The 24,923-nt window shown below is 39.5% G+C and overlaps 1 protein-coding gene across 1 annotated transcript in view; it reads left to right on the top strand.

Moving 5' to 3' along the window:
- Positions 1-24,923, top strand: part of scn12aa (sodium channel, voltage gated, type XII, alpha a) — a 141,164-nt gene that overhangs the window by 101,659 nt on the left and 14,582 nt on the right. The window contains exons 16-20 of the mRNA XM_079820321.1: positions 81-437; positions 5,486-5,905; positions 17,756-17,873; positions 17,984-18,138; positions 19,843-20,016. Of these exons, the coding sequence (XP_079676447.1) occupies positions 81-437; positions 5,486-5,905; positions 17,756-17,873; positions 17,984-18,138; positions 19,843-20,016 (1,224 nt within the window). The remainder of the gene's footprint in view (positions 1-80; positions 438-5,485; positions 5,906-17,755; positions 17,874-17,983; positions 18,139-19,842; positions 20,017-24,923) is intronic.

Here is a 24,923-nt window from a genome sequence, read left to right as displayed (position 1 = left end):
GTCCTTGACACCAGAGGGGGCGTTCTGAGAACGTAACATTTCTAGCAGGGATTGAAATATGTTCTGTTTTTTTTCCTCAGCTGAGAGTTTTTAAACTGGCAAAATCGTGGCCCACCCTCAACACGCTGATAAAGATCATTGGTAACTCCGTGGGCGCCTTGGGGAACCTGACGCTGGTCTTGGCCATCATCGTCTTCATCTTCGCTGTGGTAGGCATGCAGCTGTTTGGAAAGAACTATCAGGACTGCGTGTGTAAGATCAGCTATGACTGCACCCTTCCTCGCTGGCACATGAAGGACTTCTTCCACTCGTTTCTCATCGTCTTCCGGGTCTTGTGCGGGGAATGGATCGAGACCATGTGGGACTGTATGGAGGTGGCTGGACAGCCGCTTTGCATTCTGGTCTTCATGCTGGTCATGGTCATAGGAAATCTGGTGGTGAGTACGAGAGCGGTGTTCTGCTCAGGTTATGATAATGACATGCTGTGAAATACTTGATTCCAATTGGAATCCGATTAAAACCTCACTCGGCAGTCTTTTTCTTCACACATAATAAGATTAAAAAAGAATAATTTGTTAGTCTGGATTACTGTATGTGATTGATCAGAGTGGGATTATCCCTGTTCCTAATAAATGCAAGTTCTTCTTATCTAGTAATACTTTAAAGTATAGATGTTGTTTTCTGTGCTGCAAAAGCAAATCCCCTTTGCTGCACTTCAAAATGATAAGGAGTCGGGCTCGTGGTAATGAGCGTCAACCAATCACAACAGACTGGGCCATCTGACCAATCAGAGCAGAGTAGACTCTCGGAAAGGATGGGGTTTAGAGCAACCGAATCCTTGATCAAACCGTTTCAGACACTGTGAGAAAAGAGCTGATTCTGCAATGTATATTATGAGAAAATGTTTTTTGACCTTGGATGCATGTAAATCTATTGTACGAGACCTCCAAAACAAAATTAGGAACCCTTAAATTAGCATAATAGGGGCACCTAAATACTGCTTGATTGAATTGTCATTGAATAAATATATAGTAATTGAAGAAAGATAAAGGGGTAATAAAGGGCTAAAACAGAAAAGGATATATTAGGCAGAATGTAGATAAGAAATAAGAAAGTGAATTTATACTGCTCCAAGGACAAGTTGTTTAGGATATTGTATGGTATTTTACCTTTTGTTGTATTGAAAAAAGCATGCTAAGTGTTTGGGTAAATTATTCCAAACAAACTTGAGAAAGTGGATGTATGCATTGGCAATGGCTAATTCAGATATGTAGCTGGTCACTAATACACATATTGCCGAAAGTTTTGGGACGCCTGCCTTTACATGCACATGAACTTTAATGACATCCCATTCTTAATCCGTAGGGTTTAATATGGAGTTGGCCCGCCCTTTGCAGCTTTAACAGCTTCAGCTCTTCTGGGAAGGCTTTCCACAAGGTTTAGGAGTGTGTGTATGGGAATATTTGACAATTCTTCTAGAAGCGCATTTGTGAGGTCAGGCACTGATGTTAGACGAGAAGGCCTGGCTCTCAGTCTCCGCTCTAATTCATCACAAAGGAGTTCTATCGGGTTGAGGTCAGGACTCTGTGCAGGCCAGTCAAGTTCCTCCACACCAAACTCGCTCATCCATGCCTTTATGGACCTTGCTTTGTGCACTGGTCTGCTGTCGTGTTGGAACAGGAAGGGGCCATCCCCAAACTGTTCACACAAATTTGGGAGCATGAAATTGTCCAAAATGTCTTGGTATGCTGAAGCGTTAAGAGTTCCTTTCACTGGAACTAAGGGGCCAAGCCCAACCCCTGAAAAACAACCCCCACCATAACCCCCCTCCACCAAACTTTACACTTGGCACAATACAGTCAGGCAAGTGCCATTCTCCTGGCAACTGCCAAACCCAGACTCGTCCATCGGATTGCCAGACAGAGAAGCGTGATTGGTCACTCCAGAGAACACGTCTCCACTGCTCCTCGAGTCCAGTGGTGGCATGCTTTACCCCACTGCATCCGACGCTTTGCATTGCACTTGGTGATGTAAGGCTTGGATGAGCTGCTCGGCCATGGAACCTATTCCATGAAGCTCTCTATGCGCTGTTCTTGAGCTAATCTGAAGGCCACATGAAGTTTGGAGGTTTGTAGCTATTGACTCTGCAGAAAGTTGGCGACTTCTGCGCACTGTGTGCCTCAGCATGCGCTGACCCCGCTCTGTGATTTTATGTGGTCAACCACTTTGTGGCTGAGTTGCTGTTGTTCCCAATTGCTTCTACTTTGTTATAATACCACTAAAGGCCAATTTATACTTCTGCGTCGAGTGTACGCCGTAGGCTACGCGCGTAGCCGACGCCGTCGTGAGCATTTATACTTCTGCGCTGTTGTCTGCGTCAATGTGCAATTACACATGCAGACGCTAGTAGGCAGTGTCCTCGGGCATGTTGGTGTAATCAAGACAAGAGCCGAAGAAGAAGCAGCTTGTTGTGTAGAATGTGTACATTCATATCGGAATATCAGCAGCAGTGAGAGAGCGGCTTTTCTTGCAGCTTGAGTTGTTGTATCTAATACAAATTAAGCATCTCTAGTTGATTAGTAAAGTTAAATAAGGCGATCTGGCGCTGGAATGCGTTTGTGAAATCATGCAGAGCTCGTGGCGCTGTTTTCAGTAGCGGTGGCTCGAGCAATCGATTGCTATTGCGGAGACTTCATTCACGAAATGTACCCTAATGTGTCCCTTTTCTTGATATACAATTACTGATTAACATCTTTGGTTTTAATGAGAAAATAAATAAACTATACTCAGCGGATCTATGTATTTATTTACTAGCATAAAGAATCGCTGGACTACAAAATATTGTGTTATAGCAGACGTAAGGAACTATCATCCCATTTCTTGACACACACACACTCCTATCGCATATTTATTTATTTATTGACCTGAGAGGTTCTGGCAGACCAATCACAGCGCTTGCGGTCCGCGTAGAATTGACGCGTTGTTACATTTTTGGAGAGGTGCGCGTCAGGGTACGGCGTATCCAACACGTCTATGCGTATGATACGCCGTACCTTCTGCGTGCACTCGACGCAGAAGTATAAATTGGCCTTAACAGTTGACCATGGAATATTTAGTAGTGAGGAAATTTCCCGAATGGACTTATTGCACAGGTGGCAACCGATCACGGTACCACGTTTGAATTCACTGAGCTCCTGAGAGCGACACATTCTTTCACAAATGTTTGTAGAAGCGTCTGCATGCCAAGTGCTTGATTTTATACACTTGTGGCCATGGAAGCGATTGGAACACCTGAATTTAATGATTTGGAGGGGTGTCCCAATACTTTTGGCAATATAGTGCAGGAGACAGAAGCGCTGTTCAGATTATTATTGAAATGACATGATGGGTTCATGAAGTCTACTGAATTACTGACTCCCAAACGTTTAGACGTCACAATCGTTTATTGACTAGACTAGAGAAGAAACAGATCACATAGAAAAGAAGTTTTGCATCTCAAAACACTAAATTGACATAAATTTGCAGAGCACAGTTTGTATTCTTTTTGAGTCTTGAATTATCAACTGGTTTCTGTGAGGTCTGGTTCATTCTTCTTTGCATTGTAATAATATATATTTTGAAGATAAACCATCATACTCTAAGAAAAATCTGATTGTGGTGATACATAAGATGGCATTAGATCAATATTACCTAATTCTCCCAGATGTTCTTGATCCAGTCGTGACCAGAAAATACCTCCAAGAAACGAGGGACTTTTCCCAGAAAATAAGACGACACTAAGCTTTCCTTCCTAAGTTTTCCGGTTTTGACATGACAACCATCCTAAAAAAAGACCTGTTACACTGATGATGTTTTAAAGAATTACATTTCTAACATAACAAGTGCAATTATTTTCAATCTCTGTAAAAAAAATTTTTTTTTAAATAGTTAGCCAATAATCACAAACATGGCAATTCATTGGTCAAAAGGTGTGGGAATGTCACCATCATATTTACAGTCCTCCAACCGTGTTTGGCAGATTGCAAACAAATGAGACCTATTGAACAACAGTACAACCTATTGAATGTACTGTACTTTACTAGTCTAGTCTGTACTAGTCATGTTTTCCTGAAATAATAGCGTGTACCCTATCTAAGAAAGAAAAAGCAGCACATTTTAGCTTTTAATATTTTACCCAGAAGTCCCCTGTTGTGTGTTGCTTGGAAACACATCCAATAGGTACACAGGCTTGTGCCTAAGCATACTGAAGTATACACTGTTTCCAGCTCAAAACGGACTCTTATGAATTGGCTATTACAAAGTCTGCGTCTCATTTCGAAGGCTGCATCCTCTGGAGGTCACATTTGAAGGCTGCATACGTCATCAAGGATGTTGGTATTCTTTGTGTGGTCTAAAATACTGTCATTTCTTGCGTGCGTTGCAATCTAATGGTTACTTTTCTTGAACAAAGACATCCTTGATGACGTATGCAGCCTGCGAAATGAGGCGCAGCATATCAATATCCGACTTTACTTTAAACAGATTAGATGTATTTTATTACATAATATATACACCGATCTGGCATAACATTATGAAGTGACTAACACTGATTATCTCTTCATCACGGCACCTGTTAGTGAGTGAGATATATTAGGCAGCAATTTTGTCCTCAAAATGGATGTGTTAGAAGCAGGAAAAATGGGCAAGCATAAGGATTTGAGCGAATTTGACAAAGGCCAAATTGTGATGGCTAGACGACTGGGTCAGAGCATCTCCAAAACTGCATGGGCGGCTCACTGATGCACGAGGGGAGCATGGGGACTTTTGCAAATGTTTACAGACTACACTAGACTAGTCAGTTATGAAAATTTGTAGTTTTGACATGCCTGTATAAGACATTAAACTGTTAATTGTGAAACATAAAATAAAAATGTAGTTTTTCTAAATAACATTAGTTCATATTGACCCCGTCTATCAAGCTTGAATCTGTTATCACTTGACTTCCAAACCACCTCAAATTCACTGTAACACAATCCAGTGAGATCTGTTCATCTCCTCTCTTGACACAAGTCAGTTTGGGATTATCTTTGCCGTCTAGTGCGATTAAAGGTCAGAGTGCAACTAATCAGGTTTCCATGACAGCCTGCAAAGTGGCTCTTATAATAGACCAGACAGCAGGAAAAAAGCCTGTCATGAACATGGGACATTTTTGTAAGCGGTTGACATTCCTGTAGTAGAACAAGGGCTTGGCACATGGGGACTGCCGTGGAAACAGTTGATGTAACTGAAGGTATTTAGATCAACAACAGTTTGTTACTGTGATGTAAAGATTTACCATTTCTGTAATGTAGAACCACTGTGCACAGCTGCAACATCAGTCAATATACTTGTATACTGAAATATACTAATTTGGCTTAATGATATGCAACAAGCTAAAGTCCGTCCAAAAACAATCTCAGAAATCATATAATTTGCTTACAGATCTTCATTCTTGGTTTCTCTCCAGGTGTTGAATTTGTTTCTGGCCCTGTTGTTGAGCTCCTTCAGCTCTGATAACCTGTCAGCGCCCGATGAAGATGGAGAAATGAACAACCTCCAGATAGCCATGGCTCGAATCCACTTCGGTTTCACTTGGCTGCTGAACGCCATCAAAGACCTCTGCGACGGGAACCTGGCACAGCACAGACAGAAGGCAAAGGAGGTGCAGGCGCCCCTGAAAGAGAACCATGCTGAGTGCAACGGCGGCTTGGGAAGTTTAGGGCAGTATGGAGAGAAGCACATTACTCCAGAAACACAGGAGAGTTACATGACCAATCCCAACCTCACCATCTGTGTGCCCATCGCACCGGGAGAATCGGATGTGGAATTTCTTGAGGAGGAGGATGATGAAGACACAGTGTCATCGGAGGATGAAGAGCAGAAACCGGTGAGAGGTTATGAGAGGTGATTTATTAGTATTGGTGGTGGGAATTTGGTTCTTGAGGTGGCGCAGTCCGATTCACAAGCAATGCGATCGTTTTAATGCATTGGGAAAAAACACTCACAGATTAGACTCAAACTCATGAGTTATTGATTTGAATTGGTTGGTTAACTCACTTTCTTAGCTGCTTAGTCTTATTTGTGTATCATTGTGTATTATAAAGACAGTATACGTTTTCTTTAGAGTTAATAGACTTGGTCGGCATTACTGGGAAAGCCCACAAAAACGTCATATTCGCCATATGCCGTGGGGGGAAACAAGCCATTAGAATGAATGCACGTAGACCTTCTTAGACGCTTAATCTTTACTCTAAAACTTCAGATAACTTACTAGAGGTGCAGAACGCCACATGGTAACTTTTCGGGACTGCACCAAGCAAAAATAAATCGTAATCATTAAAAAGATAAAGCATCTAACAAGGTCTACATTCATTCTAATGGCTTGTTTTCCCCCACGGCATATGGCGAATATGACGTTTTTGTGGGCGTTCCCAGGCCGACCTTCGTAAATATATGAGCAAATTCTGAGTCATTTGCGCGTAAATGGACCTTTAAAGCTACACTGTGTGATATTTTCCCCCATCTAGCGGTAAAAGGTATATGACCATCCAGTGAATATTAGTTTCTCTTCCTCTCAATTCCGATTTAGTTTTAACTCCTACGGTGGCCGATTTAGTCCAAGATTAACATGGCTTCCAGTTCGACCTCGTCCACATTTGATACGGTGCCATTGAGTGGTAAAACGCGAAAGGCGAAGCTTGAATTTACGGGTATGTCCCTCTTTGGCTTTCAAGAATGTACTTTCAAGATGGAGGGGCAACATAGCGACCCACATTCGAACCCCTCACCCGTATGTATTTTCAATGGCATATTATAAACTTACGAGAATACTTTATTACTTGAAATAAGTAAATATACATTAATGAGCACATATATTTTTGAAAGAACTAAGTGTTTTTAGCTAAGAATAAACTAAAAAAGTTACACAGTGTAGCTTTAAGAAAACTCACCTCCAGATTCACAAACACTTCGTACACCACGGATTCGGTAGTTAAACGTGTGTATATTAATGAATTGCAAACATTCGTAAATAGGACGCGCGTGCACGCTCATTCATAATTATGCCGCGTTCCAGGCAACCCGTAACCCGTGTTTTTCCAACCTTCTTCCCGTGAAAGTGGACTGGAACGGCAGCCAAACCCGTGACTTCCCACCCATGAACTCTTACTAGATCGATATACTCCCAGACAGTTACGAGTTTTGACGTCACATAGCCTGCGAAGCAACAATGGCAGCCCCCTACGGATGCAGTGTTTATGAAACAAATATACAAATAACGTAAAATAAAAGGTATAACAGCTTTTCTTGCCGTCTGCGCTGTTTTTCTCCTCTGTTTCCCTCAAATAAGCAAGGGGTAAGCACCTCTGGCGATAGAAATGATTGTAAATAAGCATACACCCCGTACGGTCCGCCATGCTTTGTTTACATCTAGCTACCACACAATTCCTTGCGCTCAGGCAGTTTGGCGTGACATTGCCTGGAACACTACAAAGTTGTGAGTCGTGGTTTGAAGTTGTAATTTACGGGCTCAAAAACCTGCCTGGAACGCAGCATTAGCATAATCCCCGCCCATGGGTTACAACTGCAAATGACGTGGCCAGGAACGCTGTGGAATCTTCTGGAAGCCTTCTCTCTCAGGTTTGGCTCCAGTATTTTGCATAAATGCTAAAGAGACTAATTGACCATATGCCTAGCAATAAATATATAATTATCGTGTGTCCACCAAAGCAATTTTGGCCAGCTAAAAAATGCCTGGTGCTCTTCTGAAAACGGCCAGCTTTTGGTGCTTGAAAGCGCTTTACAAGGGCAGCATTTTTCCAGCTGAGATACTTTGTTTGCTATGATACAGAATATCCATGGCAGTAATGTGTTACTAGTATCTAATTTTGAAGAATGTTACTGAATATAAAAAATGCAGTAAAAAGCAGTATTAACTTCTCCATTATTGTTCAGTCGGTGTACAAGTGGGATGATTGGTCTGTGTAGTTTTTGTCCCGCCCCAGCTCCACTGTGATTGGACGGCTTGGTAAAAAGTGACAGTGACAAGCGCTGTCTATTACCCAACGTTGAACCGCAAAAAAAAAAAAAAAAAAACGGGGCAAATCAACTCTTGAAATATTATTATGGTACATAGTGCATCAAAATGTCAAAATCAGTTTGCCTAAATTAGAACACAGAACGTTCAAATGTTTTACGCACCATTTACACGTGGTAGGGAGCAGGTGTACATTTCTTTCCCCCATAGACTGTAAAAAAAATAAGGACGTAGTGTCTGTGACGTCACCCATGTGGCTTTTGTCTGTGACGTCACACCTTTACTCTTCAAAACTGCTCTTCAGAATCTGAAGAGCAGTTTTGAAGCGTAAAGTAGGGACGAGCTGGCCGTTGCCATCTTGTCAGCGCGTCACTTCTGGATAACTGAAAATGGGCAAAGAGGTGGGACATGGGTGGAGCTGAGGTGACGCGATGACTAACAGACAGCAGATAAATGGCTATCCACCTGTCACTCAAAGTGGCCACGCCCTTAATTATGCAGAACTTTAAGGCTTTATATAATGTAAACGAATGAGTTATACAAAAATTCACCCCCTCACACTTGTCATGAAGGGCAAAATTAGCCGTATAGACCAAAACCACAATTTGTACCAGACTGTAAACATGTTTTATTCTGCTGTAAAGCTGGGCATTTTAACATGGAGCTCAATGAGATTCTGCTCCCTTCTGGAGACTGTTCCTAGCGTCCAGTCGATGAATTGAGTTTAAGTCACTTCCGTATTGGCTTCAAGAAAAACTGGGGGAGGTTGCTGCTTGGTACCAACTAACATTTAGAAAATACGAACATTTTCGTAAATACGAAAATTGACGTCAGAGCGGCTTTACGAACGATCTATACACAAATTCATTCTGCTCGTGTTTCATGAATGAGGCCCAATGAGTATTAAATAATCATTTAAATAATTAAAAAATACTTCTTTGTTTTTTAGTATATATTTAGGAGCAACTATTTTTGCATCCAATTATTATTATGAAAAGGCAATAGTTTCCATTTCAGTTCTGTGAAATAGAACTAAAATTCAAAATCAGAATAATATAGTTTCTTTTTATTATGATCCCTAATTAGTACAGGTTCAGTTTGGAAAAGTGTGGAATTTGGTTTGAGTAATTTCCAGGTCTGGAAATGTTTGGAAAAAAATGTTTTGAAGTTCATCATTCAAGAAATGTGTTTTCATGGCAGCTGTCTATTGATTCTTCATTGATTGTCAAACTGAATGAATTCAAGGTGCACTTTTTCATTAATCAAAAATGCTGATTATTCTTTGAACTGTATTACAGAGCCTCTAAAAAGACCTTTGCAAAAATAAAAAATATTCAGACATTCATGTGTCCACAAGAAACCGCTTGACCGCTTGAAAGGCTTGATTGTGTTTGTGGGGTACACTGTAACATGTGTTCATGCTTTGTTTTAAAAAAAAATCATTATTTTTCATATATTTGACCTTTATTCTACACTGCTCTGTCCCTCCTTGTAAAACGGTCTGATGGTTTCCGGGTTGTATGAAGCCGGTCCCTCAAAAATACGCAATGGCCTCAGATTGGTTAGCTGGCCCAGTGTGTTGTGATTCGCTTACCGCCTAGTGCACGTTTTTCGGAAACGTCACGCCCCTTACCTTTACCGGTAGACTGTGCTAATGGCGTCTATAAAACCATACCAATTTGAGCCCAAATCGGACCCAGACAATTTTAGTGAAGATGATCAAGCAGAACCTGTTCAGTCCTCAAGAGTAAAGACTGCAGATCTATAGTGATCGCTACTGAATGGCACTTTTGTATTTTTAGAACGATTATAGCCAAATATCTGTCACAAGAATTATTAACCCAAAACGAACACTAAACATTGGCTTTACTATAGTAGCCAAATCAAACACAGAACCATGTTTAGCATGCCTGTAGATAAACAATATATAAAAGCTCTCATACTTCATACTTCAATCATACTTACAGGTTGTGGCCCGTAAACAGTTTCTGTTTTTAAATCCGAGTTAAAAATATATTTTAACCATTGATCCCTAACTCCCCCGTCCCTAGGAAGGCTGAACAAAGTGGACTTGCAATCCAGATGAAAATAACAGCATTTCGTCGGCATTGCGGCAACAACACTCCAGCCTACTAACTATACCACAACAACTCTTCCCCACAGCAGTAAAAAATGGCCTCGCCCCCCCTTATTTAATATTCTCGGAGGAGGGGTTTATGTAAATATTGGGGCTGGTGATGTCAGCAACCCTGGAGGAATGTCTAGTAGTCCCTACTGGCCGTTTGCTGTAGTCCTTAGAAATTGATTTCTTTAAAAGCAAATATCTCCCTTTGCTTTAAACTTTGAACATTGTAACTTTGCAGATGTTGTTTATGCTCAAACAGCAACATTACACACTAGCTAAAGTTAAAAAAGTGAAATCGTGTTTTACCACCCCTTTAACAATGGACAAGCAGGTTAATTTGCATATTGATATACAGTAATGCCATCTGACTTGCTTTTACACTGTTTAAATTCAAATGTCTGAATTTCTAAGAAAACTAAATGCATAAATGGCATCCTGACCAGTTAGATATTATATAACCTTAAATCCTTCATATACTGCAAATAATAGTTCATTTGTTTATCCCTATTGTGAGTGGCCGGGAGCTCAAACGAGTGAGTGGTGTCAGAGGTCAGAGAGATGATATGGTATGACACGTGTGAGGAAGCGAGCCAGTGGCTGTATATGTGGGGGGACCATCCAGATTCATAAGCTGATAAGCTGCAAAAGCAGACAAGGTGAACCCACCAGACACGCCATACAGTATTTGTTATATAAGAGAAACGGGCTGCAGAGAAGAGCACAGGGAATGTGGATATGAAATGGTGGACCAAAAATGTACCACCAAAAATAATCCTGTTAGTCGTTATTAACTGTAGCTCATTTCTGTAGCCCTCAAATCTCAATCTATCCTAATATGGCGTGTCAAGATTTTGTGGCATCATTGACCTGCTGACACATCTTGTTGTGACTTATTTGAATACAGTGGTGTAGGTATGACATCACTTTGTAGGCCAAAACGCGGAAGCGACTTAGCATTTTAGCACTTCCGGTTCCATCGTCCCAAAGTCAATGGGATTGTGGAATGGGTTTTTGGTTAAATGGCTGAAATAAGGTCTGTGGTGAACACAAGCTCAAGACCCTTTCAAGTTTTATTCTAACCATACTCAGGATTTTTTTTTTTAAGTTGTTACATGTCTTTAAAAAAGCGGTTGCTAACAAGTGGCTAAATAAGGGACTACAGAGGCTGTCGAGGAGATTAAATGCTATCATGCCGAACAAGTAACCTCAGTCTACTTTTATAGCCTCATTATGCTCATAATTGTGCTCTTATAAACTATTATAACTCAAACTGTCTGGGAAAATGTCTTGAGATAAAAACTGAAAGAGTTGTTGGAAGCTTAGTGATGGTTAAGTGACCGTGGTGTAGTTCGTGTAAGCCTACCTTTGGCTTTTTACTTCTGGTGACTGCATTTAGGCTTCAAAATTCATAAATGTTGTGTTCATCTGTGAAAATGATCTTGACGGACAAAATGTGTAAGTATATCCAAAATATATAAGTATATCCAATAATCCAAACGTCTATGGGAAAATCCCATTGGGCTTTTGTCAAGGGAACCAGTGTGATGCTAACTGCCGCTTGGCCTACAAAGTGATGTCATACCTGCACCACTCTATTGTAAGTTTCACAACACTGGCTGCAAACAGTGCTTGTGGACTTCACTGAAAGCTTTTCTTATATTAACGCGGGTCCTAAAGTTCTTGCCCGATCATAACCCCTTTTTTTCTTAGTGATATTCCTCTACACTTTTCTCTTTTGTAATGTCTCTCAGCCATCTCTCTTTCTACAGTCTTTATTCGAATCTCCCTCTTGATCACTGTCTCCTACCCTATCATGTCCCCTTCTGCTGATTGGCTCAATCTCCCTCCTCCCCCATCATGAGTGGACACGCCCCCTTCTGCTGACTGGCTCACTTAGGCCCAATCCCATTTCTACCCCTTAGCCCTTCCCTTTCCCCTACCCCTTCGTTTTGCGCATTCACGTGAAGGGGTAGGGTTTTCTGGATCCTCTTTTGTCTGGAGTGGTAGGGGTAAGGGGAAGGGTCAGATAGCCCTTCAAATGAAGATTTTTCGGGACCACACTTCGAACGAAGGGGTATGAGGAGTTTCCCTCCACCGACTACCATGCTGCTAGAATGTGTGTATGTTGCCACGCGGGATCGATCACTTGTGTGTCGCCTGGCTGCCAGTTTCTCCGTAGCTTGCTAAACGCACTATTTGAGTGATGTATAACGTATGAGCATTACGTTATATATCGATAACGAATATTATCGCAGCACCACAGTAGATAATCAAACCATTTCTGTACCGGCCGGCTCGGATCAGCACGGAATGGAACGGTTAATAAACAAAGAGAACAGTTTGGCCCGATAGAAAAGTGGCTTCACTAGTCTTGTATGTTCTGTATAACTCTATGTATCATGTATCATCTTAGGAAACTCTATGGCTCATACGTTTTTGAACTGTAAACGAGCGCCGTTTTATTAAGTCCAAATACAGCGCAAAACTCTGTTGGGAGTAAGTAATTTGTTAAACGTGCTCGTGCCTGAATTCTGGCTAGATATAGCCTACGCACTTCATTGCTGTTCACACTGGTTAAATGTCACAGGACACTAATAAAAGAAATGGTATGATGACATGATGACGTGTAATGGTATAGTAGTGGTGTCCCATTTCTTAGGGGAATATTTTCACCCCTACGCCTTGCCACTCAGTTTCAAGGTATAAAATAGAATTGGGATTGGGCCTAACTCTCCTCCCTGTCATGAGTGGACACACCCCCTACTGCTGATTGGCTCACTCTCTCTCCTCCCCCATCATGAGTTGATATGCCCCCTATTGCTGATTGGCTACAAGTTTGTTGTGGTGCTCATTCCGATCCATTTTCAACAGCGTTTTTCAAAAAACGCTTACTGTACCTTTTTATTGTTCCATGAATAAAATCATACGTTTACTTGCTTTGTAAAGTAGTAATAGCACAGGTTACTCAACAAGCTTAAACATGGCTCATCCAATCAGCCAGAATTATTCTAAATACAATTTTTATCAAATGCAGAGATCTAGGAAATCAATACTTCATACTTCCAGACATGTATAGACTCTGTTTTGAATGTATGATGTTTGAATAGCTTGAAATTAATTTAATACTGTGCTTTAGTATCAATTTTGACTATATATGAATTTCTTCACAATACGTTTTTAAATGTGTGTATAAATCACGCACACTACTCAAATAGAGCTGCACGATTAATCGTTAAAAGATTGCGATCTTAATTCAAACACCCTGCAATATTATTCTCCTCTGTCTATAAAACTTTGACAAAATCACACCAGATAATTCAAATCTGTGTTTGCTCTGGCGCCGACCTAGAGAGAGCAGACATCATGTATGAAACTGCTTTGCAAACAGTCTTTTCATCCACACAGTATCATTATTTCTGTTACAAATTTTCATATTATCACAGATGTACTGGGATAAAACACTGATGTCTACAGAAGCGTCTAACTCAAAATCACCTTTAAAAAGTAACACGATGCTTCCAATAACGATTGTGTCAATTACATCGTCAGTAACTGTAAAAAAAAGAGATTCGTTCCAAAAAAAAAATGCAGCTCTATACTCAAACTTGCATCATTACGATTTTTTTTTAAATATGTTAGTTGGAGCTGGGTGGGGTGAAGTAAAAGCAACCAATAATTGTGCGTCATACATGGAAACTTCCTGGCATTGTTTGGTTGCAAACTTCTTCCAAAACCCTTTTGATAGACATCTTAGGCCACAAAATTAAGAGTAATCCAGCCTCTCTCTCTCTCTCTCTCACACACACACACACTGCTCGCTTCGTAATGTGGGATTACATAAGAAGCACTATTGGATTGTGCTGGCACCTTTGGTCCAGTAATCTCCGTAAATCATTTTAAATATGTTGCCATTACATGCAGAGAAAATCTCATCAAAATTGTATTAAGAAGGCCTACGTAGAGAAAGAAACAAGGAGAATGACTGTATATTCAGGCAGTTTTAGAACAGCTCGCTCTCGCCATCTCAGATTATACTGGAGGTCACTGACCTTGACTTGTGTGCTCGTGGATTAGATGCATATGCTAGTAGCGCGCCATATGTATCTTGGGATGCCTGCGTTCTATTAGCTCTCTGTGTTTTCCATGCCAAGTTTTTTTTCAATCAATGCTGATTTCCTGGATTAACAGATATAATACCAGTCTATATGAGGCAAAGCACCGAGCATAAGGGAATATGATGTTGCATTGCAAAACTGAGATGGTTCATACGTTACCCTGTCCGTTCAAGAACACAGACACACAGGAATACATCCTATCAGTAGGTCCAGTGTAACAGAGGCCAGCTGGTCGACCCGGGTTCGAGCCCCGCTTGGAGCGGGCTGTTCGAACAGGTGGGGTTACATTGGTGCAGTGACCCGGATGGGAGTGAGGTTTAAGGGGTGAGTGTAATGGAGGCCATCTAGTAGTCGCTGTGTGAGTAAACCTCATTCCTTTGATCTCAAGCGACGTTTTAGCGACTGACACTAGGGGTTGCAGCCTTTAGCCTCGTTGTTGAAGCGTCCGGCTCTCATTCTGGAGGAAATGGGTTCGATTCCCACTTAGAGCGGGGTGGTTCGAACAGGAGGGTTTTTAAGATTATCTGAGCCAAACTTGGTAAGAACTGATCATGATTTGTTGGGGGAAGTAGCACTTGGTTTCCAATCTTCTCAGTAACACTCAGAACATAATGCTAAAGACCCCCACAACGTTGTGCTTTAAAGTCTGCATTAAAAATTGTGGTCTTCTCTTCCCTGTTGTGACATATCTGAGTGAAACAGCTTCTCGAACAAGAACAAATGTAGTGGGGGATTTTGTTCATGGGGAATTGATTTTAATGGTTGTGGTTTGCTATTGGTCGATCTCATGTGAGTGACAGGTTGCCCCGCCCTCGCGAAGAGAAGTCGCTGCAAGAGGGAGGGGAAGTTATTTTGATTAAATATTACGAGGGCAGTCTTCTTTTTTTTTTTTAATAATGATGTCCACAGTTAAATCATATAAAATAATAACTGCAATATTAAATTAATATTTTGATTTCATGGTGATTTAATTGGCCAAAGTATTGTCAAGGAGGTACAGCTTAACTTCCTGTTTTCGACTTCATAGTCGGTTTTGAAAATGCACTACTTCAGAAACTGTGTAAATATCAAAAATGTATTTATCCAGTTTTGTGTATACTGTAATGAAGATCATCTAGAGACCATTTCTATTCAATTTAGAATGGCAGCAGGGATGTAGTGGAGGCTAAACGCACGTAAACGCAGTTTACGCACCTCTCAAAATTCGGAAATAGCGTTTACCCACCTCCAAAGTGCGTTTATCCACCTCTAAATTGAGTTTATCCACCTCTAAATAGCCTACAGTTCCTAAGCCATTTTAAATTAAGCTTATGTCGTTTTAGTTTCATATTGTTCATTTTCATTGGTTGTTTGTTGTACAATTAGACGAAGTCTTTCATATTGCGCTGCAACTGTCAGTGTGAGTAGTGGGAAGTTCGGATCATTTTACTGACTCGGATCTTTGAGTCTCGTTCAGCAAAATGAACGAATCTTTTCTCTTTCCGTCTATGGGACGGACATGAAGAACAAAAGACTCGGATCTCACCTGTCGATTCAGAATCAGAATTTTATTTTTTTACGGTCTATGATCAGAACCCATATGTTGCGTAATGCGCACACGCGGTCAACACAAAATTAACGAATCACTCTCTGAGACAACTCGGTAGTCCCGAGTCATATTAAAGATTCGTTCAAAATGAACAAATCATTCATGAACGACACGCAACCAAGATTCAAACATAGATATCCGGCAATTTTTTTAGCGCCGTCAAGACAGCAGCCCTCCTCCTAATGCCAGCAAACGGGCTCGGCTACAAGCCCAAAGTGAGTGAGCTCGGGAAAACAGTACTAAACTTTATGTTTTTGGGGTTAATTTGGTTCACGGTTAGATTCATGCCACTGACTCAACAAGTCACCTCTTCCTTTTCCCATTAGCCAATGTAGGCCTACAAGTAAAATTCAGGATACATTATTATCAGATAAATAACTGGATGTAATTATATGCATTCTCTGGAACTGAAAGTTTCACTGAAAGTTTGTGACAACAAGCTCCCTTTGCTAGTCAGCTAGCTAGTTATTGTTATCGCTACAGCCGTTAGCGGGTACAGTAAACGTTTCTATGGTAATAACAGCGAGTTGGACCAATCAGAGGCGTCGCTGTTAAGCTAGGGCTGTGGGTAGTGTAGTTTTTCTTACAGACCTCTAGCTACAGAAGCAGAAACTTTCGTTTCACAACTCGTGGTCAGTCTACCTCAGATGTTTTAGACATTATGGCTGATAATCTAAATCCTTATGGAGAAAAATCAATGGGAGTTTTACTTCCTGTTTGCGTCTGTAGATTTCTCATAAATTCATCAAAAGTTTACATTCTAAATGCAATCGCAAGCGATCGCTGTCTGCACCCTGTCATCATCAACACAAAGCTCTCGCTCTTCTTCACCAAATTCATCCTTCTGTCGTTAATCTGCACCTGCCTCATTAGCAATGGGCAAAAACTGTAATCGACAACTACTTTGATAATCGATTTGTCGGCTTGAGTATTTTTTTAAGACAAAAGTAAAATTCTTTGATTCCAGCTTGTTTAATGTGAATATGTTCTAGTGTGTTCTCTCATATGTGACAGTAAACTGAGTTGTGGACAAAACGAGTCATCCTGGGCTTTTGGGAAACACTGATCCACATTTTTTCGGACATATTATAGACCAAACAACTAATCGATTACTTGAGAAAATATTCAACAGATTAATCGACTATGAAAATAATCCCAAATCTAATCATTATGTACAAGTGCATTGCATTGGAACCCCTGGATATAAGCCTCCCCTCTCTATCTCTCTTAAATATTTTTGTTCTCTCTGAGAACAATAGCTATCATCAGGATACGTTATACACCGGTAGGCAGTGGCCCACCTTACCGTGACCACGATGCGGTCACCCAGAATTTATAGTTTACCCACCTCTTTTTTTACCACTACACCTCTGAATGGCAGACAGGTATTATGGCCACCAATGATAAAAATAACATTCAAAAATGGCATGTATAACTTTTATTTTACTGTACACTCCCTTTCAAGAGTTTGGGTTCAGTTTTAAATAAATGCTGTTCTTTTGAACTTTCTATTCATCAAAGAATCTGTGAAAAAAAACGGTTTTCAAATAATATTAAATGTTTCTTGAGCAGAAATTCAGCATATTAGAATGATTTCTGAAGGATCATGTGACACTGAAGACTGGAGTAATGATGCAAAAAATTCAGCTTTGCATGACAGGAATAAATTTAATTAAACAAAATATATTGCAATAGAAAAAATTTAAATTTTAAATTGTAATAATATTTCACAATGTTACTGTTTTTACTGTCTTTTTGATCAAATAAATGCAGCCTTGGTGAGCAGAAGAGACTTCTTTCAATTGAATAGTACTGTAATGCTTGATACAATTCTAATGAAAACTCAAAGTAAACTTTGTTGCCTTGTTCAACAGGAAGTCATCAGCCTCTCAGAAGGAAGTACCGTGGACCTGAGGAAGCCTGGGGAAGATGAGGAGGAATATTCTGAGATGGCAGATGATGTGATGGATCCCGAAGAGTGTTTCCCTGAGTGTAAGCAAATAAAACATGAAACAAGACTCAATATCTGTTCTCCTGTGAATATGGCACTATACATGCTGTTTACAGGACCTGATCAAAGCAATCTCTCTGTATCTCTCCAGTCTGTATGCAGCACTGCAAGTGTTGTAATATAAACACAACGAGAGGTTTGGGACAGATGTGGTGGAGGCTGAGGAAGACGTGCTATCAGATTGTAGAGCACAGCTGGTTCGAGACCTTCATCATCTTCATGATCCTTCTCAGTAGTGGAGCTCTGGTGAGAAACAAAGTTTATTGGTGAACTTTAACTATTCGTTTACTGTTTACATCAAAGCAAAATAAGTAATTTATGCATTAAAGAGTTAGTTCACCCAAAAATGTAATGTCGTTCCAAACCCTTAAGACTTACGTTCATCTTCGGAACACAAATGAAAATCTTTTTGATGAAATCTGAGGGCTTTCTTTCCCACCATTGATAGCTACACAACTACTACTTTGACGCTTCAAAAAGTGCATAAAAGAGATCGTAAAACGAATCCATATAAATCGAGCCGTTGCTTTATATGATGAACAGATTGAATTTATGCTTTTATTCACATTTAAACATTGATCAATGAACATAAACAGAAGCTCAACTGTACCTGATTGACAGGTGAGAACAAACCTCATTGGTTCTTGCTGAAGCTCAAACGTGCTGCTTAACACGAGAATGAACCTCATTGGCTCTTGCTGAAGCTCAAACGTGCTGAATAACACGAGAATGAACCTCATTGGCTCTTGCTGAAGCTCAAACGTGCTGCATAACACGAGAATGAACCTCATTGGCTCTTGCTGAAGCTCAAACGTGCTGAATAACACGAGAATGAACCTCATTGGCTCTTGCTGAAGCTCAAACGTGCTGCATAACACGAGAATGAACCTCATTGGCTCTTGCTGAAGCTCAAACGTGCTGCATAACACGAGAATGAACCTCATTGGCTCTTGCTGAAGCTCAAACGTGCTGCATAACACGAGAATGAACCTCATTGGCTCTTGCCGAAGCTCAAACGTGCTGAATAACACGAGAATGAACCTCATTGGTTCTTGCTGAAGCTCAAACGTGCTGCATAACACGAGAATGAACCTCATTGGCTCTTGCTGAAGCTCAAACGTGCTGCATAACACGAGAATGAACCTCATTGGCTCTTGCCGAAGCTCAAACGTGCTGAATAACACGAGAATGAACCTCATTGGTTCTTGCCGAAGCTCAAACGTGCTGAATAACACGAGAATGAACCTCATTGGTTCTTGCTGAAGCTCAAACGTGCTGCATAACACGAGAATGAACCTCATTGGTTCTTGCTGAAGCTCAAACGTGCTGCATAACACGAGAATTAACCTCATTGGTTCTTGCAGAAGCTCAAACGTGCTGCGTAATACGAGAATGAACCTCATTGGTTCTTGCAGAAGCTCAAACGTGCTGCGTAATACGAGAATGAACCTCATTGGTTCTTGTTGAAGCTCAAACGTGATGCGTAACACAAGAATGAACCTCATTGGTTCTTGCTGAAGCTCAAACATGATGCGTAACACGAGAATGAACCTCATTGGTTCTTGCAGAAGCTCAAACGTGCTGCGTAACACAAGAATGAACCTCATTGGTTCTTATTGAAGCTCAAACGTGATGCGTAACACAAGAATGAACCTCATTGGTTCTTGCTGAAGCTCAAACATGATGCGTAACACAAGAATGAACCTCATTGGTTCTTGTTGAAGCTCAAACGTGCTGCGTAACGCGAGAATGAACCTCATTGGTTCTTGCAGAAGCTCAAACGTGCTGCGTAACACAAGAATGAACCTCATTGGTTCTTGTTGAAGCTCAAACGTGATGCGTAACGCGAGAATGAACCTCATTGGTCCATATTGTGATTAAATGTGTAGCTAGATTAATCAGAATCAAGTTTCCTGTTCTTATTGTGTAATGATATTCTTCTTCTGACAGGCATTTGAAGACATTTACATAGAACAGCGGAAGGTGGTGAAGGTGGTGTTGGAATATGCTGACAAGGTGTTCAGCTACATCTTTGTGCTGGAGATGTTTCTGAAGTGGATCGCGTACGGCTTTAAGAAATACTTCACCAATTACTGGTGCTGGCTGGACTTCCTGATTGTGGATGTGAGTAGAAGACTCTTCTCTGAATACTGGATCAGGGTTGAGCTGTTGCGTTTCAATCTGGTAGATCGTTTAATTTAGGCCAAGATGCTACTGAGATTAGGGTGACCACCTGTCCCGCTTTGCGTTGTACCGCACAGCATTTTCACCCCTTGTCCCGCATGTCGCATATTGAGAAAATGTCCCGCATTTTCACCAGTCTGTTGATTTTTAATGATCATATTGAGAAAACATGCATGCGTTCTTTTGCCTTTTTAAGAAAGTATTTATATTATTTTCGCGGCATCGTTTTTCACCTATATTTAATAGCACTTCGTCAGAAGTAACATCCCGCCTTACACAAATATACAAAAGCCGTTTTTTAAACCATATCCAATGGTTGAAAAGAAAGGAGTAAACACGGTCACTAGTAGGTTGTGACGGCTGTCAATCAAAATGTGGAGCGGTGATTCGTTCCATGTGTTCCCTGTCAGAAAACGAATGGATAGTTCTGTATATAAATGAATATATAAATAAAATACAGTTCTGTATATAAATGTATATATATATAAATAAAAAATAAAAACTACAATCCCCCCCAAAAAAATGTGTTATATATATTTTTTTTTGGGGGGGGGGCGGGAATTGTAGTTATTTTTTATATATATATACATTTATATACAGAACTGTATTTTATTTATATATATATATAATAAGATTAACTAATTTAATGTTGTTTTATTTGTTTCATTATTTATTTAGTTGGATTTTAGTTGCACTTGGTCAGAACTGTTTCAAAAGTAGTTATCTGCATGATGCCTGTTGCCTTTGGGCTCAGTTATGTTGAATTTAAGATTATACAACAGTTTCAGGTTATGTTTTAGTGTTGGTAACATGTCCCACATTGTCCCACACAAACTTAGTAATCGTCCCACATTTGGTTTGTTTGATGGTGGTCACCCTAACTGAGATGTATATTTAGTATAACATGCAATCTTAAAATGAAAAGTTCTTTATTGGCATTGATGGTTGCATGAAGGACCTTTAACATCTATGGAACTTTTCCATTCCACAAAAGTTTCTTTATAGTGTAAAAGGGTTCTTTAGATATTAAAATGTTCTTCAAACTAAAATTGTTCTTTTAGGAATGGTTCACTTGAGTGTTTTTTCTATGGCATCACTGTGAAAAGTGATGGCATAGAAAAACCTTTTGGAACCTTTATTTTTAAGAGTGTAGACTATATTAGATTTAGTATAATATTTAGTGTACAAATATATTTTGTTAGTACAAAGGGCCATGAATGTAAAAATCCTTAATTTAGCAGATTTTTCTGGCTAGAAACAAATACTTTGTTACAGTGATTTTACCACAAATAATACTGTAGAAGCGTAGTGTCTTTAATCATGGAAAGACGCACAACCTCCCGTGGCTTATTGCTTTTATAAAATGTCAACAACAGCAATCTGACAAAAACACCAATGATTAATAAGAAGTTTGATTTATTAACGACTGGAATAACAAATTCTTGGTTGCACTTTATTTTACAGTACGAATACTTTCAATGCAGCTACTTACTGTGGACTTACACACAAAAGTACTGAGTAGTGTAAGGAAACTACATGGGTTAAGTTAAGATTTAGTGGTAGGTTCAGGGTTAGTACCTAGTTATTACCCAGTTAGTGTCATACTACAATAATTATAGTATGTTCATGCGAAACAGGACTGTGAAATAAAGTGCTACCGAATTCTTCCACAAACAATATAGTTAATTATTCTTACTGTAGGCTGTTGACATTTGGCAAGCGATGTAGCAACTTGTTGCATTAATACTGATGTGAAAATCTAGAATTTAGAGTTTGAGCTACATAAATGGCATTGTGGTCAGAATTATTGGCACTCCTGGTAAATATGATCAAAGATGGCTGTAAAAATAAATCTGCATTGTTTATCCTTTTGATCTTTCATTCAAACATTTTGCAAAAATCTAATCTTTCATTGAAAGAATTGAAAGTGTGGTTGGGGGTTGGGGGTAAATCACATTATGAAATAAATGTTTTTCTCCAAAACACGTTGGCCACGATTATTGGCACCCCAAGAATTTTTATGATAAATGGTTTCCCATTAATATTTAATTTTTTTAGCACACCTGGGTGACTAGGAACATGAAATTGTCTAGCTATGACTTCCTGGTCCACAGGAGTATAAATATGAGGAAACACAAAGGCCAAATTCCCATAAAAGCATAGTTCAGCCGAACATGAAAATTCTGTGATTAAAAACATGAAATTACTCACCATCATGTCGTTCCAAACCCGTAAGACCTTCATTCATCTTCGGAACACAAATAAAGATATTTTTGATGAAATCCGAGAGCTCTTTGACCCCTCCATAGACAGCAATTTAACTAACACTCTCAAGGTTAAAAAAAACACTTTTGTTAAAATAGTCCATGCGACTCCAGTTTTTCAGCCATAATATTATGAAGCGACGAGAATACTTTTTGTGCTACCTTTTTCAACAATTTCATTCTGGCCTGTGTCAGTCTCCTACGCTGTTTACAATATCACGTGAACAGCATCGGCTGCTATAGATGAGAGCACTGCAATATTTACAACGGAAACTTGTTGAATAAAGTCATTATTTTTGTTTGTTTTTTTTTGCACACAAAAAGTATTCTCGTCTCTTCATAACATTAAGGTTGAACCAATTTGAATGATGTTTTTAATACCTTTCTGGACCTTGAAAGAGTTAATTAAAAAGCTGTCTATGGAGAGATCAGAGAGCTCTCGGATTTCATAAAAAATATCTTCATTTGTGTTCTGAAGATGAACAAAGGTCTTATGGGTTTGGAATGACATGAGGGTGAGTAATTAATGACAGTATTTTCATTTTTGGGTTAACTAACCCAGCGGTAGGGTTGGGTACCGTTCACATTTTAACAAGTATCGGTACCAGTACCGGTACCCGAAATTCGGTACCGGTACCCAATGGTACCTTTTTTCAGTACTTTAGGGATTTACATCAATAACTATAAATAACCTGTAAGTCATTTATAGAAGTGTTATTGACATTATGCCAGAGCTGCCCTGGTCTCTGTCTGCCATTGTCTGTGATGTTTGTATACTGTAGCCTAATATTTACTAGATAGTAGGCTACTAGGTACTTAAATATAATTAATAAAAACAACTATATAATTTTTTTATTTTTAATTTCATTTCTATGAAAAGATTTCCCACAAATTATGTGCTGTGTATTTTCTGGTAATCAAATGAAGACATAAGACATTGATTTCATTTATCTTTTAATTTGATTAAACTATTTTTGTCAAACAAAGTGCTGCACAACTGAGCTTTATACGGTTCAAATTAAAACATTAAAACAGAAAAAATTTAATTTATAACTTAAAAAATTATGTTTTGATCATTATTATTACATTTGTGTTAGTATTATTAATTGAGACTTATCAAATTCTACTGTACAACAGTGATGTATTTGTCAAGATAAACCGGACTTTAATTTGACGTGTTGCCGTTCCTTTGAGTTTCTGTGTTTATGATATGACGGTAGTTTTTCTCAAATGACACGGTAAAATGGTCATAAAGTGACTCTCAGTGGCTGACGTCGTGCGTTCATGTCCTCATATGAGACGGCAGAGATGGGAACACGTGACTGTCATAGTGATAGTGAGCGCGATAGTGAGTGAGTGTGTGTGTGTGGTAAACCGCGCTTCTACGGCATTCATTCGCACAGAGACACGCAGGATTTGTATTTAAATAGTCTTTTTGCGGTTTCTATATCACCAGATGCGTTCGCAGGTACCGAAATTTGGTACCGATTGATTTAATGTGAATCGGTACTCGGTAGTACCGACGTAATTCAGTCGGTGCCATTAAAAGTACCAAGTTCGATACCCAACTCTACCCAGCGGTTTTCAAACTGGGGTCCGGGGACCCCCAGGGGTCCTCCAGAAGTTTCTAAGGGGTCCCCAGAAAAAAAAGAAAAAAAACACAAAGCAAAAATGGATAAAGTCTACCGAACATTCCAACTGTTTCAGTTCTAAATATTTCTCACCTTTCTTGACGTATACATACTTTCTATTGAGTTTTTCTCACTATGGTCCCCTTTGTCTCTCTCACTGGGGTTGTAAGGTCTTAACGCAGTACGTAAGATGCTTACATACAATTATTGTGAAAGTTGCTTATACAAATAATTTTTCATTGAAAATGTTCTTCTTCAGTTTTAAACGTCCAACATTATGTATAGCAAATTTCATTTTGAAAATAATATGTTGTATTTATAATGTCACACTTACTATTTATCTGTTTAACAGTTGTTGTTTTTTTCCATACATAAAAAATATATAGATGGATTTTAGGAAGGGGGTCCCTCATAAAAGGTTCATCATATTTGGGGGTCCTTGGCATCATAAAGTTTGAAAACCCCTGAACTAACCCTTTAATCATCCATCACAGTGAATAAAACCAAAGAATATAGTTCTGATGTGCAGCAAAAGGTAGAAAATGGAAATTGTCTTTCAGATAATAGTTAAAGCACTGAAAATCCTCATTTCCACCATCAGGGCAATAATTAAGAAGTTCCAAACTTGTAACAAACCTGTCTGGAAGAGGATATGTGTCTATATCGTCCTAATGTATGGTGAGGAGGAGAGTTTCAGTGGCCAAATAATTTTTTGAATGAAAGATCAAAAGGATAAACAATGCAGATTTATTGTCACAGCCGCCTTTGCTCATATTTACCAGGGGTGCCAATATTTCTGACCATAACTCTAAGATTTGAACTTTTGTGTTTTTTATGACACCTCAAATATTTTATGGCAGATTGTATGTCAAAATTGAGATCTCAGACACTGAGATAATTGCACAAAATACATGTACACGCAACTATACACTAAACACACTGAATGAAGCAT

Source organism: Gobio gobio (assembly GCF_949357685.1).
Source record: "Gobio gobio genome assembly, chromosome: 6".
NCBI lineage: Eukaryota > Metazoa > Chordata > Actinopteri > Cypriniformes > Gobionidae > Gobio > Gobio gobio.
This window is presented reverse-complemented; position numbering and strand designations above follow the sequence as displayed.